The sequence below is a fragment of the Mauremys mutica genome, chromosome 20, assembly GCF_020497125.1.
Source record: "Mauremys mutica isolate MM-2020 ecotype Southern chromosome 20, ASM2049712v1, whole genome shotgun sequence".
Classification (NCBI taxonomy): Eukaryota; Metazoa; Chordata; order Testudines; family Geoemydidae; genus Mauremys; species Mauremys mutica.
The window spans coordinates 1,605,955-1,623,800 of record NC_059091.1 but is presented as its reverse complement, the minus strand read 5'-3'; the positions used below and the strand labels follow the sequence as shown (position 1 = coordinate 1,623,800).

The 17,846-nt window shown below is 49.3% G+C and overlaps 1 protein-coding gene across 3 annotated transcripts; it reads left to right on the top strand.

Moving 5' to 3' along the window:
• Window positions 1-245: 245 nt before the first annotated feature.
• Window positions 246-15,771, top strand: TMDD1 (transmembrane and death domain 1). Of its 3 annotated transcripts, none has more exons than XM_044994816.1 (3): window positions 246-457; window positions 3,365-3,368; window positions 14,808-15,771. In XM_044994816.1, exon 3 carries the CDS (start codon window positions 14,835-14,837, stop codon window positions 15,720-15,722), a length of 888 nt encoding a protein of 295 aa, XP_044850751.1. In that variant the 5' UTR covers window positions 246-457; window positions 3,365-3,368; window positions 14,808-14,834; the 3' UTR covers window positions 15,723-15,771. The 3 variants fall into 3 exon arrangements, with proteins under 3 accessions (XP_044850751.1, XP_044850749.1, XP_044850750.1); XM_044994815.1 differs by lacking the exons at window positions 246-457; window positions 3,365-3,368 and adding exons at window positions 14,052-14,067; window positions 14,427-14,647 and having other exon boundaries at window positions 14,811-15,771; XM_044994814.1 differs by lacking the exons at window positions 246-457; window positions 3,365-3,368 and adding an exon at window positions 13,866-14,067 and having other exon boundaries at window positions 14,811-15,771.
• Window positions 15,772-17,846: the final 2,075 nt, after the last annotated feature.

The window sequence follows — 17,846 nt, the reverse complement described above, 5'->3', positions numbered from 1 at the left end:
CCAGGGGCAAAGTGCCCCACTTGCCCCCCCGGGCAGCCCTGGGAATATGTCCAACCAAAATTGGCAACCCTAACTCCCAGGGGTAGCGCTCCTCCCCCCACCCTGGCTCTGTGAAGCTGAATGGTGGCAGCTGGAGGCCTGGCTGAGCCCAGGTGAGGCTCGTCCCCTCGTCAGGCAGAGGCAGAGCAGCCTGTGGAGGAGAAGGGACTCTTGCTGGTATCCCTCCCCTGGGCCTCGGCTCATCCCCAGTCAGTGGGCTGCTCTGCCCACCTGCCTCTGAGGCTGCTGCCTGCCCACTTCTGCAGCAGGCCTGGGTGGCAGGAGTTGGCCTGGCTCTGTGCTTGCCTTGGCACCAGGGCTTGGCCTGTGCTGCCGCCAGAGACCAGTTCCCTCATAGGCTGCGAGCCCCCCTCCATCTTGATTGCAGCGGGATCAGGGCATGCCTGTCCACTTGCAGGTAAGAAATGGGGGGAGACCTGGGCAATCTCTGCATCTGGGGTACTGGGTGAAGGCTCCCTCCACCGGGGATAGGGGAGGGGAGTGTGGGGGGGTACTTATTCTAATAAAAAGTTGGAACATCTGCAAGGAGGGTCTGGGAAAAGGGGTCTTTTGGCTGCAGGTGGAGGGAGACCTATTTTAACAAAGGAGAAGCTGCTGAGTGTGATATAAATGCCTAGGCAGGTGGGGCTCTCTCCACCTGGGATAGAGAAGGAAGGGGGGGGGGGGAAATTGGATGAGGGTTTTTTTTCTCCTATCAGGAAGGGGAGGTGGGGGAGAAATCAGACATGGAATAATAGACAAAAAAGTGTGTCTCATGAAGGGACAAGGTGATAGTCACATGAAATATAGTCCAGAAGTCACTCCCTCTGCCATTGTAAAGTGTCCCTTAGGTGGTCTTGTGGGGGTTGGGATTTGAAAACAATTGTGGCCGAGCTTTCAAGGAAGCTGGAGACAGCTCCTACTTAGAGGTTGTTCCAGAGAATCCAAACATGCCTGTATAGAATACGTATGTTGCATCTACTCTGTATTCCAGGGAGCTTTCACCTAACAGATTTGGGGAGGGGGGGGTGTTTATATGAAAAGAAAATAAAAATTTCTCTAGGTACATAGTCTTTAGGCTCCATTTAATCTAAGCACTATACAAATGCATCAAAAACTACACCTACCCACTGAATTATTTTGTGACATCTGTGTTGTGTATCTGTGTGTCTGGTAACTTCTTTGTATTCGGTATTCCTTTTCACAGCACGGTCTCAAACTGGATTATTTTTAAAAGTAGCACAGTTCTCATTTTGAGGCTCAATACTAGTGCTTCCCACCAGATGTTTGACTTCTTGAGGTTTTTTATCATTTTAAAATGAGCTTTCAGAAGCTGGTATAAGTTATCTTGACTCTATGGAATTCTGTTCCTTTTTTTTAAGATGCACTGTGTGTTCTCAAAATAGCTCACAATTAGCTTAACCTAGCAAATTAAGTGGTATGAATTTCAAATAAGTGTGCTAGCTTCATACTGAGTAAATTTCAAAATGTCTGTATTTTTGTTTAATTCACTGTTCTTGTATAAAATATTGTAGCTACACAGCCTAGTGTAGACGGACTCTCAATCCCAGTTGCCGTTAACATCTGATCATAAATCTCTGTGAACCTCATGTCACAGATGCAGGGGCGGCTCTAGGAATTTCGCCGCCCCAAGCACGGCGGCACGCTGCGGGGGGCGCTCTGGGGTCGCCGGTCCCACGGCTCCGGTGGACCTCCTGCAGACGTGCCTGCGGAGGGTCCTCTGGTCCCGCAGCTCCGGTGGAGCATCCACAGGCGTGCCTGCGGGAGGTCCACCGGAGCCGCCTGCCGCCCTCCCGGCAACAGGCAGAGCACCCCCCGTGGCATGCCGCCCCAAGCACGCGCTTGGCGCGCTGGGCTCTGGAGCCGGCCCTGCACAGATGCTAGTGATTTCCTGTTGGGTTCTGCCCTAGGTTGTGGCCTTCTGCATCTCCTGGCACTTTCCCTGTTTTGGGTGCCTTCTCTGCTATTCAAACAGCATTGGAGAGGTTTTGTGGGTAGAGGATCCTTTGCATTCTCATTTTCCCCACTGTCAGAAACAAACGCACACTCTTGTGAGATTGGAAGAAAACCCCATACATTTGTCAGCACACATGGACCAGGGAACCCAGAGAATGGCAAGGCTATGAGCAATTGATCAGCAGAAACATTTCACTAGCATGAGACAATGCAGCTAGCGCTCGTGACTGCAGTGGGTACCCGGGAATGCCAGATATTGAAGGTGAACTTTTGTAAGCAGAAGCTTATTTCCTCATTTTATTCACGCTCACCACTGTAACGTGCTGAGCCAATGGCTAGCTTTGCTGTATCGTTGGGCCTGTGCAAGGGAGGGGGCAGGGTTAGCAAAGAGCAGTCTGAGCCCACCAACAATTATTTTTTTTAAGGTTAACAAGATGCCTTAGGGCCTGTCCACACTGTGGGTGCTACAGTGGCACAGCTGCAGCTATGGTGCTGTTATGCGGTAGGGTAGATGCTTCCTAGATCCACAACAGGGGTTTTTCCGTTGTTGTAGGTAACGTATCTCCCTGAGCGGCAGTAGCTAGGTCGATGACAGAAAATGTCTTCCAATCTAGTTGTGTCCAGACAGTGGGTTAGGTTGGCTCATGGGAGTGGATTTTTCACACCCCCTGAGTAACAAAGCTATGTCGAGCTACATATTACGGGTAGAGCAGGGCCCAGTTTCTGGGTTGCTGCAGACAGTTTGGTGTGTCTGGAGTAACTCGGTATGGATTGATGCTACAATCCCCAGATCCCTTCTGTCTTTTGAGTGCCCTTGTAGAAAATTTGGAGAGATGCTCATGTTACTTTTTCAGCCATGTAAGAGCCATTATGTGTCTTGAGGTGCTTCGCCCTGTTAAACAATGAAGTGTTTCTCTGAGCAACTGCTGGTGGCAGAGGTTCAAGAGTTGATGAGGGGGAGGGGCAAGTTTAATTAGTGGGCTATCTTTATTAATAATGGCACCTACAGTATTTACGATGTCCATTAAAAGTCCATAATGGGGACTGAAAAGAGAGAGGTGGAGGGAGGGAAAATTTTCTCATGACATTTTATTAGCGTTTCCATCAAATTACTGTTAACGGACTTGGAATGGATGTAGCCCTTTGACAGTCTTGTAATATTCTCATTAATACTAATGAAAATCAAGCTGGAAGCCTCTGGATGTTGACAGTCTGGGCAGGGTTTGTGTGACCTGAGCTAAACCTCTCAGGGTATGTCTACACCACAGGTAAAACCCCACAGCTGGCCCATGCCAGCTGGCTTGGGCTAAGAGGCTGTTTAATTGTGGTGTAGATGGTTGGGCTGGAGCCTGGACTCAAGGACCTTGCGAAGTGTGAGGGTCCTAGAACTTGGGCTGAAGCCCAGATCTGAATGTCTACATAGCAATTAAACAGCCCCTTAGCCTGAGGCAGTCGGCACAGGCCAGCAGCGGGTGTCTAATTGCAGCGTAGTCCTGCCCTCTGTGAACTGAAGTCCCTGAGAGCTTCTGAACATTGCCTGCTGCAGTCTGATCTCCACTGGAACAGCAGAGTCTCTTGCTGACTTTCTACCCTCTCTCCCCTTTCCCTCGACATCTTACTGCTTCAAGCAGTGGTTGAGTGTGGTGCATCTGTACGGACTCGCGCTCTGAGCCGTCAGCAGGGTTTGGATCTAGGAGCTTTTGTATCCAAACACAGGCCACTTGTGCAAAAGGATTAAGAGACCAATTGGGTGAGGTAACATCTTTTATTGGACCAACTTGTGTTGGTGAGAGAGACAAGCATTTGAGCTACACAGAGGTGAGAAAAATCCACACTCCTGAGTGATGCAGTTAGACCAGCCTAACCCCCAGTGTAGACAGTGCTCTGTCAGCAGGAGAGCTTCTCCCTTCAACATAGCTACTGCGCCTCTCGCAGGTCTTCACTTAAGCGCTGCATCAGTGCAGCCACGCGCATGCAGCGTTTTCGGTGTCGACTTGTCCAGAGTGTCACAGCTAAATATAAGATGGAACAGACAGCTTAGCACATAGTTAGCACATGTTCCAGGGGGCCATTAGAGGTGAAGTGGGCCTTTAACATGTCTGGAGTCATAGGACAAAAAGGAGAGTCGGTGGGTTACAGATTGTTGTAATATACCATAAATCCTGTGTCTTTATTAAGACCATGATTTTTATAGCGTCTAGCAAAGTTATGAATTTAAGCTCTCAGGCTCATCTTGGATAGCTCAGTGGTTTGAGCATTGGCCTGCTAAACCCAGGGTTGTGAGTTCAATCCTTGAGGAAGCTACTTAGGGATCTGGGGCAAAATCAGTACTTGGTCCTGCTAGTGAAGGCAGGGGGCTGGACTCAATGACCTTTCGGGGTCCCTTCCAGTTCTGTGAGATAGGTATGTCTTCATATCTTTTGAAATTGTTGTGCAAGCTTCCTCATCCTCAAAGGACACTGGATTTATGGCATATTACAACAGTCTGTAACCCAGTAACCCTCCTTTTTATCCTAGGACTATGGGGTGTTAACGGGCCACTTCACTTTGAATGGTCCCCTAGAACATGTGCTAACTACTTATGCTAAACAATCTGTTCCATCTTGTATTTAGCTGTGCCGCTCTGAGGCCAGGTCTACATTATAGAGCTACAGTATATCAGTATAACTACATCACTTGGGGTGTGAAAAATCCACACCCCTGTGCAACGTACCTGTACTGATCTAACCCCCCTGTGTAGACAGCTTCGCCTCTTGGGGAGGTGGATTAACTACCCTGATGGGAGAAGCTGTAAAAAACCCACCACCATGAGGGCAATAGCGCCCAGTGCTGTAGCACTATCTACACTGCCACTTTACATCGCTGAAATTGCACCACTCGGGGTGTGTTTTCACACCCCTGAGTGAGGAAAGTTTTGGCGCCGTAGGTGGCAGTTTAGACAAGCCCTAATATCCTGGGACCAACATAGCTACATACAAAAGGATTAAGACCATTGGGCAATAGTGGTAGGTAGCAGGCAGGTATCCTCTATGGATCGGTGTGGGGGGGAGTGCTCATTCGTCGGTGCCATACCTCTTCTAGAATAGTAACGTGGCAACTGATACGCTAGTGTATACAATTGTCCCCATCCTCATAGAAAAGTGATCTAGTCAGACACAGCACGCGAAGTGATTCTGTGCAGAAACGTGCTGGTACACGTTGCTCACCTCTTCCTCGTCTTTATTGGCATAACGTCACTGGGACTCTGTCTGTAAAGCATGTGGGATCTGGCCCCGTGACACTGCGCTCCTCAGCGTGGTGACCGTGTCCGTACCAGGCAACGCAGAGCACGCTGTGTCTGCTCTCCACCAATTAAAAAAACTTGCCTACCCTGAAGGATTATTCATGAACTATGTGCTAAGGACTCAATTGGGTGAATGTAATAGGCAGGATTCAAAATTCAGTCACACGTTATATTAAGGATCCATTTGATAAATACTTCATAAAGGGTTAATAAATGATGAATGGATATTTTAATGAATAATCAACGATTATCGAATCCTATAGGTTGCTTGTAACCATCTACTTATGCTTATAACATCTACTAATCCATTTATTAACCCTTTAAAAACCACTTGTAAATTGAACCTTAGTACAAAGTGTGACCCCAAATTAATTCAGATAAGTGTTGCTGGGGCCGGGAGTGTGGCGTTACTGTATTGTCTCACCTCATCCTTAGCATGGACGCTCTTTGGTGATCCACTGTCCCTTTGTTCCAAACGTGTACAGCACCTTGCACAGTGAGGCCTTGATCCTCCACTGGAGCCTCGAGGGGCTACCGCAATAATTCATACACTATGCGGGAGCAAGGTGGCAGAGTTTATAAATTCAGCAGAAAGTAGGAAGCAAGTTGTCTCCCTCCTGCAGAGGAGGATTTCGGTGCAGTTTTTTCCAGGAAACCTCATCTGCTTGGAGTGTGAATTTTAGTATATGTGTTTCCAGACCCCAGTGTTGTTGCTGAAGCTCCCAGATCTAATTCAACCCCAGCCACCTTGGTGCTGGGACAGATACATAGTGTGAGTCACTTCCCCATCCCCTCCCCTTCCTTGTTAATCTCCTGACTGGGATCTGAGTGGAAATACAGGGAGGGAGTGTTGGATTTCAGGGGCCTCCCTCCTCAGCCACAAGCAGAGAATGTTTGTTTTCGTTCCCTAGCCAGGCAGTAGCTAAAACGGGTTTCCATTCGGAAACCAAGTCCCTGTGTGTGTAATAGGACCCAGCAGGACAATAGGAAAGTGTGTTCCCTTCACACAGACAGGAAATCCTCCGGCGACACCAAGTGGCGGGACCTCTTGCCACCTCTGGAGGGTGAGGAGCCCCGGTGGGCCAGCCTGTACTCCACCTTGGTCCCGAGGCCCGTCGGGGACATTAGTTGGCGGCTTCTCCACGGGGCCGTGAGCACGGGCGTGTACTTGGCGCGGTTTACCCCTATCCCAGACACCTGCCCCTTCTGCGGCGTGAGGGAGACCCTGGCGCACGTTTATGTAGAGTGCGCCAGGCTGCAGCCTCTATACCGGCTCCTCACCAATCTCCTATTGCGTTTCTGGCTGCACTTTCCCCCCCACCTCCTTCTCAATGCACTCCCTATCCGTGGCCCCACGAAGTCGCGGGACCTCCTGGTCAACCTCCTCCTCGCCCTGGCTAAAATGGCCATCTACGTGACCAGGGAGAGGCGGCTGGCCAGTGGAGACTCCTGCGACTGTGGGGCTTGTTTCCGATCCTTAGTCCGTTCACGTCTCCGGGTGGAGTTCCTCTGGGCGGCGTCCGCTGGCTCCCTTGACGCCTTCGAGGAGCAGTGGGCGCTGTCCGGGGTTCTCTGCTCGGTGTCCCCGTCAGGCTCCCTTCTTATGACCCTTTGACCGCACTCCTGTCCCTGTTCTTTTATTAGTTGTCCCCCGCAATTAGTGGGTTTCTGAGGCCCTGTGGAACCTCCCCTTAGGCTGGGGGGGGGGGATCCGTTAGCATGGGGTGGGCTTTGCCCGCCCCGTTTCCCGGAAACCCAATAGATACCATGCAGGAGGGCAGAGACAGTCAAACTCCTCAGAAAAAGTGTCTAAGGGCCGGATCCTGAGAGGTGTGCTGTGCTTAAAACAGGCCCAGCAGGTAGCGGGTTATTCATCAGGGGAGACATAGGTTGAACAAATGTCTGAGTAATTATAAGAGCACATTGCCCTTCTAAGTGTGGCACTAACAGCATCTCCCGTTTGAGTGGGGCTTACTGTCTCTCTCTTGCCTTGAGACACAGCTGTGGATCATAACTGAACTGCCAGCTGTTCAAGCTACTAGGTTTTCATGTATCTCATAAGTCAAAGACCAATCATTAGGCACAAAGTATCTAGCATGGGAGCCACAGGGTGGTTTTGCTTTCTATAATAGAGACAGGCTCTCTGTGTGGTCCTGATTTACAGAACAAGCTCAGTGCAGATCTGCTGGGATTCATCTTGTGTATTCTTGGCTCATTCTGAGCGTGTGCGTGTGTGAGAGAGTATTAAAATATTATCATCCAAAACACTACAGTCTCACTCTTGTAAGCTATATTGTAGGATTCTGTAGTCCTTTTTTTAAGATGCTGCTGGCTGGAAAATACTCCAAGGAATTAGTGGGGCCTTGTTCATGATCTGGGGTCAACATTGTTGCTGACAGGGAAACTTGCTGTTAAGTCTCTGGAGGCGCCAGGTCAGATTTTTCAAGTGCTTGGCACCCACAATTGGAGCCAGATTTTCAAAAGATCTTAGATCAGCTCTTAGGGGCAGATTTTCCCAAAGCGTTACAATGGGCACTGTTGGATGCTGAGCAGTTCTGAAAATCTGACTTCAGTTGTGGGTGAGAAACACTCGAAAATCTGCCCCCTGAGCCTGATGCATTGTTTTTGCCTGGAGAACAAGTTTGACAGGAATATAATGGACCAGGGCTGAGGAACAGACGCCAGACTCTTCATATCATGCATGCTCCAGAACATGACTAGTTCCAGAGCAAGTGTCATCACACCGAACTCACTGATACCATGCTCTGGCTTCCCTGTTGGATCATCTGGTATTGACAGTCTGTAATGTAACCACATACGTTCATTGACTGATCAAAATACTGATCCAAGAAGTAAATACTAATCAAGGTGTAGTTGATGCTAAAGCTGGACGAGCCCAAGTCCATGGGGCCAGATGCGCTGCATCCAAGGGTGCTAAAGCAGTTGGCGGATGCAATTGCAGAGCCACTGGCCATTATCTTTGAAAACTTCATGGTGATCAGGGGAGGTCCCGGATGACTGGAAAAAGGCTAATGTAGTGCCCACCTTTTAAAAAAGGGAAGGAGGAGGATCTGGGGAACTACAGGCCAGTCAGCCTTACCTCAGTCCCTGGAAAAATCATGGAGCAGGTCCTCAAGGAATCAATTCTGAAGCACTTAGAGGAGAGGAAAGTGATCAGGAACAGTCAGCATGGATTCATCAAGAACAAGTCATGCCTGACTAACCTAATTGCCTTCTATGATGAGATAACTGGCTCTGCAGATGAGGGGAAAGCAGTGGACGTGTTATTCCTTGACTTTAGCAAAGCTTTTGATACGGTCTCCCATGGTATTCTTGCCGGCAAGTTAAAGAAGTATGGGCTGGATGAATGGACTATAAGGTGGATAGAAAGCTGGCTAGATCACTGGGCTCAACAAGTGCCGGTATCAAGGGAAGTGACCAAAGGGTCGGTCCTGGGGCCAGTTTTGTTCAATATCTTCATTAATGATCTGGAGGATGGCGTGGACTGCACCCTCAGCAAGTTTGCAATGACACTAAACTGGGAGGAGTGGTTGATACGCTGGAGGGTAGGGATAGGATACAGAGGGACCTAGACAGATTAGAGGATTGGGCTAAAAGAAATCTGATGAGGTTCAACAAGGACAAGTGTAGAGTCCTTCACTTAGGACAGAAGAATCCCATGCACTGCTACAGACTAATGACTGAATGGCTGGGCAGCAGTTATGCAGAATAGGACCTAGGAGTTACAGTGGATGAGAAGCTGGATATGAGTCAACAGTGTGCCCTTGTTGCCAAGAAGGCTAACAGCATTTTGGGCTGTATAAGTAGGGTCATTGCCAGCAGATCGAGGGACGTGATCATTCCCCTCTAGATGAGGCATTGGTGAGGCCTCATCTGGAGTACTGTGTCCAGTTTTGGGCCCCCCACTAAAAAGAATGTTGAAAAATTGGAAAGAGTCCAGGGGAGGGCAACGAAAATGATTAGGGGGCTGGAGCACATGATTTATGAGGAGAGGCTGAGGGAACTGGGATTGTTTAGTCTGCAGAAGAGAAGAACGAGGGTGGGATATGATAGCAGCTTTCAACTACCTGAAAGGGGGTTCCAAAGAGGATGGATCTAGACTGTTCTCAGTCGTACCAGATGACAGAACAAGGAGCAATGGTCTCAAGTTGCAGTGGGGGAGGTTTAGGTTGGATATTAGGAAAAACTTTTTCACTAGTAGGGTGGTGAAGCACTGGGATGAGTTACCTAGAAAGGTGGTGGAATGTCCTTCCTTGGAGGTTTTAAGGCCCGGCTTGACAAAGCCCTGGCTGGGATGATTTAGTTGGGGATTGGTCCTGCTTTGAGCAGGGGGTTGGACTACAGACCTCCTGAGGTCCCTTCCAACCCTGATATTCTATGATTCTAATGCCAGTAATTAAAAACAATGGTTAAAACAGGACTCGTGTGAGTAGTTTTGAAATTCAAGTTGATCAAGCATTTTCTGCCTGGCCTGAATCACTTTATTTTATGTATTGGGTCTGAACCAAAACCTTGGCTCTGAAACCCTTTTCTTCCCTCTACTCACTAAAGTTTGACTCTGGGTCTGAACTTTACATACTGGGGACCCATGTCCAGTTATTTCATACAGTGCCTTAGCATTTCCTGTTCTGATTCAGGCTGGGACCTGAGGCCATTGGGAAAGATACAGGGGAATATTATCAGCTGTTTTGGTTCACGTGAAGTCTTTTCATTTCATGTAGGTCTGAGCTTCTAGGTTCAGTCTCTGGGGCCTGGTTTGAACTTTGAGTTCAAACCAACCAAATTTGGCCTGGATTGGCCTGGAAACTGGCCAGAATCACAGAGCTTTGTCTGCAGCAAGATGTCTAATTCTAGGGCCCTGAAGGAGATGTGGGGAAATGTCTCTTAGATGGCAGTGCCCTCTCCCTGGATCTAAAAGGGAGCAGGGGGGCTCCGGGAAGTAGCATCACAAGTGTGCAGAGCTATAGTGGTGCATCTGGATCAGGAGAAGATAAGACAGCAGTGGGAGTTCATCTCTCCACTGCAACCACTTTGGCCCCCTACACCAAAGACTATCCCAAGAGCAGGGGCCTTATACACCAGCTGCAGAGCAGACCCAACAAGAAGCTGCTAGGAAAGAGGAGACATGGTGAGGTTGTGCTTGTGCCCTGACTATTCTGCAGTAATGCCGTGGCTCTTAGAGAGCTTCCTTCTCCCCTCTGGCAGAACAGTGAGGGTACCCAGTACTGCGAAGGAAAGAACGATACATTACCACCTATCTGGGAGGTGGAATGCAGTTGGTCAGCTGTCTCTCAAAATCTGAGCAGCACTCTGCTTCTGTAGGTACTGGGAATAAGGGTTTCACTATTTCTTTGCATTACTTCTTGTCTATTATCTGTGATATGGTTTTGCAAACCTTTTACAAGGCTAGCACGCACCCTGTAGTAAACTTGTAACTAGTTTATTATCTCGTTTAGACCATTGCATTCCAAAAGTCAGCAAAGCCTTAGAGACCTCCTGCGTCAGCTATAGCTTGGTGCATAGGGTATGTTAGCTAAGCATCAGCAAAATTGTTTGTTCTTCTTTGGAATGTATCTGAACACTGAGATTATATTTTACATTTCGCCTTGGTTAAACAATGTAAAGTAAGTAAAAAGCATTTTGGAGGAGCTTAACTGAGAGTTGTATTTGTTATATAAAACATATGACATTGCCTAACATTCTAACCTTACCTTTCTCTTATCTGGCGCCATACATATTTTGTAAGACCAGAGTTGTATAGTAGCAGAATATCTAAAGATGAGAGAGTTGAATGGATTTCTTCTTCTTCTGTTGTATACAGAGAAAGGGTCATGCAAAGGTTGGAGCCCCTAACTAGTACAGTTTTAGTGTTCTAATCCACTATTCTAAAATATAATTAGGCTTGGAAGGATTCGATTTTTGTCAGTAGAATTTGACTTTAGCATCCACACACAAACTGACAAATTTTCCATCAATAATCGAAATCCGGCAAAGTAAGAAAATGCTGCTTGAGAAGGTGGAGTATGATTTAAAGATATTTACATGTGATGCTGACAATTTGTGTTTTTAATGGTTCAAGCTTTAACTTCTTGAATCTCAACATCTGCTGTCATTAAATCATTGGCTGATACCCCCTGTAATTTCCTAGGATTGGGAAAATTTAAATAAAAATTGAGGATGGAGGTGGCGGGGGAAGAAATGCTTAAAACCCCAAATTATGGGCAGCTGTGAAGATTTTTAAATTGATACAAATAAAAACTGAATTCTGCCAAGCCTAAATACAATGCACTATACTCATTTACTTCCTTATTTTGATAACATAACTTTTTTTAAAATCACACTTATAGCTACATTAACAACCCCCATGCTTTGAGTAATATATCTTGCTTGTGAGCTGAATGCCTCTAGTTCAGCTAGCAAAGCAATTTACCTTACTTGTTAACAATTCTGTCTGTGCGAATTGGTTTCCCAGTATATCTGTTTACAAGAATCAGTTGCACAAACCGTAATCAAGTTTGCTCCTTATCTGGTACAGTATTTAGCAGTGTACAATCCTGAAAGGTGCGTTTTTCTATTTTGCCTTTGGCCTGACCGCAAACACCATGGGGCCTTGGCTTAGTTCAGTCAGCCGCTCAGATCACCAGCCCCAGGAAGGAACTGAAGCAATGATCTGGGGAGATGAACACAGATCGTCCTGCCACCAGCAAGACATTATCAGCACAAAGGAGTGCAAATCGGTCCTAATACAATGGCTCGAGAGGGAAGTAGATGTAATGTACAGGAACCACCTCTCCACCAGATTGGAAGCCCTGACATCTTCAGGGATCTAGGTGAGCACTTGAATCAGGTTGAGACCCTCGAGCTAAAGAGGAACTTCTGACCTATTCAGTGCGGCCGGAGGATAAGAAATATTGAGAGAAAAGCCAGTGCAGCAGAGCTGAGTGCCGGGGAGGAAATCCTGCAGGAGAAGCTGCGATGGCAAAGATCTCTTCACTGACAGAAGCTGCTCTCTCCTTACAAAATGAATTGGTATAAATGTATAGGTCCTGTGACTCGTGGCTTCCTCAGAGGATTTTTCTCAGGTTTGCCCCTCTGGCTTCTTGCTCTTTACCTCACTTTTTGGATCTCAGACCAATAAGTCTTCATTGCTGAACTTTATATACCCAGTGCCTGGCTCCCGCATGGCACCAGTGGCCTCGGAACCGTATTTCCAGTGCCGACAGGGAGGATATTTTGGGTGCCGAGAGGTGAAGATGTGTCAGACAAGGACAGATTTGAAGAAGAGTTTGAAAATGGAACATCCTAGAGCTTTTGCTAGAAGAAGCAGAACCAGTAAAATGATTCCATTTGGGAAACAGGGTCTGGGGGGGTTGTTAGATCGTCCTTGAGTATGAAATGGCACTACATTTTTAAAGAGCCTCTTCTTCATTTCTCTTAAATTTCAAGCCTGATTAACCCATCCATGTATTCAAGACAACAAGAATTTCCCTTGGCTCGTGCTGCCTTGTGCTGAGAGCCTCCTTTGGGCAACACAAGGTCAGAATCTGCATGGGAGCCCCCCAGAGCAGCTGAGTCACTGCCAGAAAGGGGGTTTGGTGACTCAGTAGGAATAGGTGAAGCTCTTCTCTGTCCGTACCAAACCCATACGTCAGCATGGTGACAGCAGGAGCTGTTTGAGGCAGGGCTCTGGCTTTCATCCCAGTCCTTGGGGTGGGGTTTTTAAACCAAGATCCCAGCAATTCGTGGTTCCTAAAGATCCCATTGTGCTTTCTGAGACTGAAACTGTGGTGTCCTGGCTGCATTCCACCATGAATAATTCTACTTTGCCCCCCACAACTCCCCTCGAAGCATCAGTTGAATGAGGTATCCCTCACTTCCTGTGCGAAACTCTTTACACCGTGGTGCACAACTGCTCTGTCCTCCCCTAGAGCTGGGAGAAGTGATCAGTACGCCCCTTACCTACTTCCCGGGTGGGGATCTGAGAGCCCTGGCTCCCAGGGCCTGTGCTCTGACAACTAGATCGTACTTACGCCTCCGAAATCTGCCATGGTTTTTCTTGACTTTCTCCGGGAGTCAAATAGGGTTTTAAAGGATAATCTGATCTCCAGATTACATTGACCTCTAGAGTTTCCCACCCCACTTGTCTGTGTGAGGTTTTGTGGTTGAGATAGAGGGTTGGAGCCAGGACTCCTGGGTTCCATTCCTAGCTCTGCCACAGATTTACTGAGTCACTTTTCTTTCACCACCTGATAAACAAGGACAGTGCTGAGTTAGAGACCTTCTCAGGGGCCGGGTGAGAACTAGAATTCATCACTTGTTTTGTAGAGCGCACAGATCCTGGCAGAAATATTCTTTTCCAGAGCTGTGTTGCCACCTTGTGGCATAAACCCTGTGACTTTGAGCTAAGGATGATTAAACTGCACACAGATGCTCCACTCAACAGCAGCTTTTCTCCAACTGTTGCAGATCTTCTCATTGTTCTGCACCAGTCTGGGATCCGAAAATGAACATGCGTGCGCACACCCCCTAATTTAGGGAAGGAGCATGGGGTGGTGCTGAGCAGTGGACAGGGATGGAGGACTCCTGGGTGTTTTACTCCCAGCTCTTGAAATCCTGTCGCTCTACCTTCCCCCCCTAACCGGGGGATGAGTCTGAACACCCAGCCCTGTGACATCAGGCTTTACGCTCCAGGTTCTAAATTCCACATGGAGCCACGTTCCCCAGCAGCTGAGCAGGGAGCTGATCTGGTAACTACTTATTCCTAATTACACTCCTTTACATTCTCCCCCCCACACACACACACACACCGCTGTAACACATTGGGATACAAATGCAAGCCCACAGTGCCAGGGCCCGTGTAGGGCATGGCTGGCTGGGACTCTGTCTTGGAGCCAACCATTTTATGCTGGCCGAGCCGGGAACCGGGGCCTGACCACCTGGCACATTCGGAGCCGGTATTTGTACCGTCCCACGAGCTCGTGCTGTGGTCATGGCAGGCCATGCTAGGAGAGGGGTGGCTGTTCAAGACCCTCACAACCTTGCCAATAGAAGCACTCCTTGGTTAACCCAATGACCCTCCTCGCTCATGTATTTTTGTTAAACTCAGGAGTGCAGGGGCTGGATCTGCAAAGACTTAGGTGCCTCAATCCAAAATGTAGGTGCTCAAAACCCCTGCTCAGCTGCTGCGTAATGTTGTTAGTACCTAAGTTTCCCCTGGCGGGCGTACTTGAATGCTCGTTGGGGCAGCGAGAGATTGTGAGTGACTGTAGCCCAGTGGTGAAGAAACTCACCCCGGAGACGTGAGTCCTCAGGCAGAACACATGCTCGGTGAGTGTGCTAATGACGGGCAGCCCCACCCCCTTTTTGTGTGGGTGGACGTGGACTGATCTATTTTAGGCACCTAAAGTTAGGCGTTGGGATGCTGAGTCGATCTCCTACATGGGTCTTGCCCCAGAACTCCTTATCCTGTACTGATATTCTCTCTGCTCAGGGTTCTGGTCCCCGTTCTTCTGTGATGTTTGAGACCATAGGAATCGGACTTCTCTTGCTGGTTACATGTGGCTCATGTGAGGATACGGCAGCTGATGACATAGGAGTGCACATGATGGGCCGCATATCTGAGCTCCTTTCCCCGGAGGAATGTCATGAGTTCTACACTCAGATCACCGGCCCTGAGGAGAATATAGAGGAGGAGCTGGAGCGACTCTCCGAAGTGAAGAACCCAATCCTCTCCCGCCACCGGCGAGACATCGTCAGCACAGAACAGTGCAAAGATGTCCTGACCCAGTGGCTCGAGGCAGAAGGAGATGCAGTGTACTGGGACCGTCTCTCCCGAGCCCTCCGCCAGATTGGGCGCCCTGACATCTCCCAGGAGCTGGGCAAGAACTTGAACCAGGACAAGAACCTCGAGTTGAAGAGGAACGTGGAAGAATATCACAAGCGGGTGGAACATCTGACCTCCTCGCTCCTGCTGGAGGAGGATGAGAAATATGGAGAGACGAACCAGCACAGCAGAGCTCGGCGAGCTGGTGGGAAATCCCGCAGGGAGAGTGGATTGATGCAGAAAGGCTGGGATGACATCGACCTCATCATCGAAAGGAAACCACTCCCTCCGTACAACAGGAGCCTCTTTGAATGGATCAATCCGGTGGCTTCTGGCTTCATCGGAGGGTTTTTAATCTCTTTTGTCCTCATGGCTCTTGCTATTTACTCCTTCCTCTGGACCCTGAACCGAGACACCCTGGAGATGTCTCATCATAACCCAGGGCCCCGGCCTGAGCGTGCGGCTCACAACCCCTTGTTCGAGTATGACCTCAACTATGCCTTGATTTTAGATGAAGACTTAAGGGACAGTGTGGATGGGGATGCTTCCGACGACACCAGCTTTGAAGGGGAGCCGTAATTTGAACCTGAAACTTTTCCATCTACAGCCCCATGAGGCGCAGCCAATAAAATGCTCCTGTTTATGGAATCGAGCCCAGGAGTTTGGTTTGGTTTACATCTAAATGTGTGCAAGGGGGTGAGGCTGCAACGTGGCTTTAGCCGCTTCCCCCTGCTATTTTCTGAGACCTTCCAAAGACTTAAATCTTCCTGCTGGAGAGCATGAGCCAGCCACTAGCTAGCTCTGGGGGAGAGCCCAGGAGAAACTTCCCTGGGGGAGAGGGCAGGATATCACACATCTGCCCCTGCAGCATTTCTTGCACCTTCTTCTGAAGCATCTCCTAGTGGCTGCGGTGGGAGATGGACCTCCAGTCTCTGAGTCTGGTCATTCTTGTGTGTGCAGGTCCTGTACTGTGGTGTTACTGTATATTCCAGCACCTGTCACAAGATGTCACTGTGCCCTAAGGAATAGGCACCTAAACGCTCTCTAAAGGCAGCAGCCCAAGCGCTCAGGGTAGGATCAGCTTGCCAGAGCAGTGCCCCACTCTACCACCATCGCTTACCGGCCTCCTTTGCTGCCTGCAGTCCCAGAGCTCTGTCTCTTTCCAGCGCTGGCAGACCAGGAAACTCTGCCCCTCCCCTAAGCCCTGCTGCTGTGCCTCTTTCAGAGGGGAAGGAAGGCATAACTTCGCTCCACCCCAGGTCAATGCTCCAGCCCATGCAGCCTGCTGCACCTGGCCTGCCTCATGTCCTAGCCTGCCATCCCAAACCAGATCCCTGGCCCACCGCCGTCCTGCGGCCAGAAGGAGTTCACACTCCACTTCTAAAGAAGAGTGGGAAGGGGCTGATCTCCCTAACGCACCTGGTTAATGACCCAATGATTTCTCTATTTTTTCTTCTAGTCCTAACTCCGCTGAGTGAAAGCCACTCGCCCTCAGCTGTCTGATAAACCAGCCTGCAGCCAGACCTCTAGCACCATGCTGAAAGCAGGTCCCCTCTGACCCCAGGGCTTTGAGGCACTGTGCCCTGCACTTGTGTTGTCATTGACAGCAGTGAGAAGTGGGACTACAAGGTGATCATTCTGAGCCGCCAGCGTGTCACACTCACCGTGTGCTACTGGAAACAATGGCTGCACAAGGTGCAGCGCAACCAGGAATCTGGCTCCATCAGCCCCGTCCTAATTTGCTCCCAGAGCCCACTGAGCGTGAGCAGCCGAGTGTTCCCTGCACACGGGTCGCTGCGTCCATGTCTCGGTGGCTGTTCTGTAACGAAGTGGACGGAGAGCTGGAAGGGCACAAAGGCAACGTGCCTGCCCACAAGGGCCAAGGTGAGCGGGAGGAGGCGGGCTGGGAAAGCACAAAGCTCATTGGGTGGCTTTCTCACCGTGGACTGGAGTCTAGATCGGAGCTTGACAAGCGTGAGGGGCTTTTAGCACATCTGTAGCTGAGGATCTCAAAGCACTTTACAAACAAGGTATTTTCAGAAACCTTAGCCCGGGGGGAGGGGGAGAAGTAAAGGTGGCTTTGCGCCGCCCGAATCCTGTCTGGTCCAGAGTCCAGTTTGGCTCTGAGCATAAGTTCAAGCAAGCAGCCCCTGGGGGCACTAACATGCAAGCATTTTCTATAGCATCCTATGGGCCGTCCATACCCCAGAACAACTGGAGCACAGAATGCGCCAGTCCCACACGCTGCTGCGCTCCCCTACCCTGGGTGCTGTGAGGCCGGGGCACGGGGACATGAGTTTGTGTGCGCGTGTGTGTAAGGCAGATGCAGGTAGCCATATGCCCGTTGGCCAGGGTTCTGAAAATATCCAACACACCCTATTGGTGTGAAAAATACTGCAACTGTTCACAACCTTACTTATCTCCCAGCTCAAAAGGTAGCGTGGAACGGTTAGCGCCACAGTGGGGCATTGATCCAGAGGGCCAGTTTTCAGTGATGCTCTCAGAGGCAATGCTCTGGAGGGGAGGGGAAAAACCCACAAGGATTCTTACTACTGAATCACCCATACTAATTCCTACCTGTCCCTGGATTTCTTGGGTGTCTCCCAGCACAAGTGACTGTTCTTAGCATGTGGGAACGGGCATGACCCCAGCCTAAGGCTGTTCAGATGCAGAGCAATCCCCCACCACAAACTCCCCTCAGGA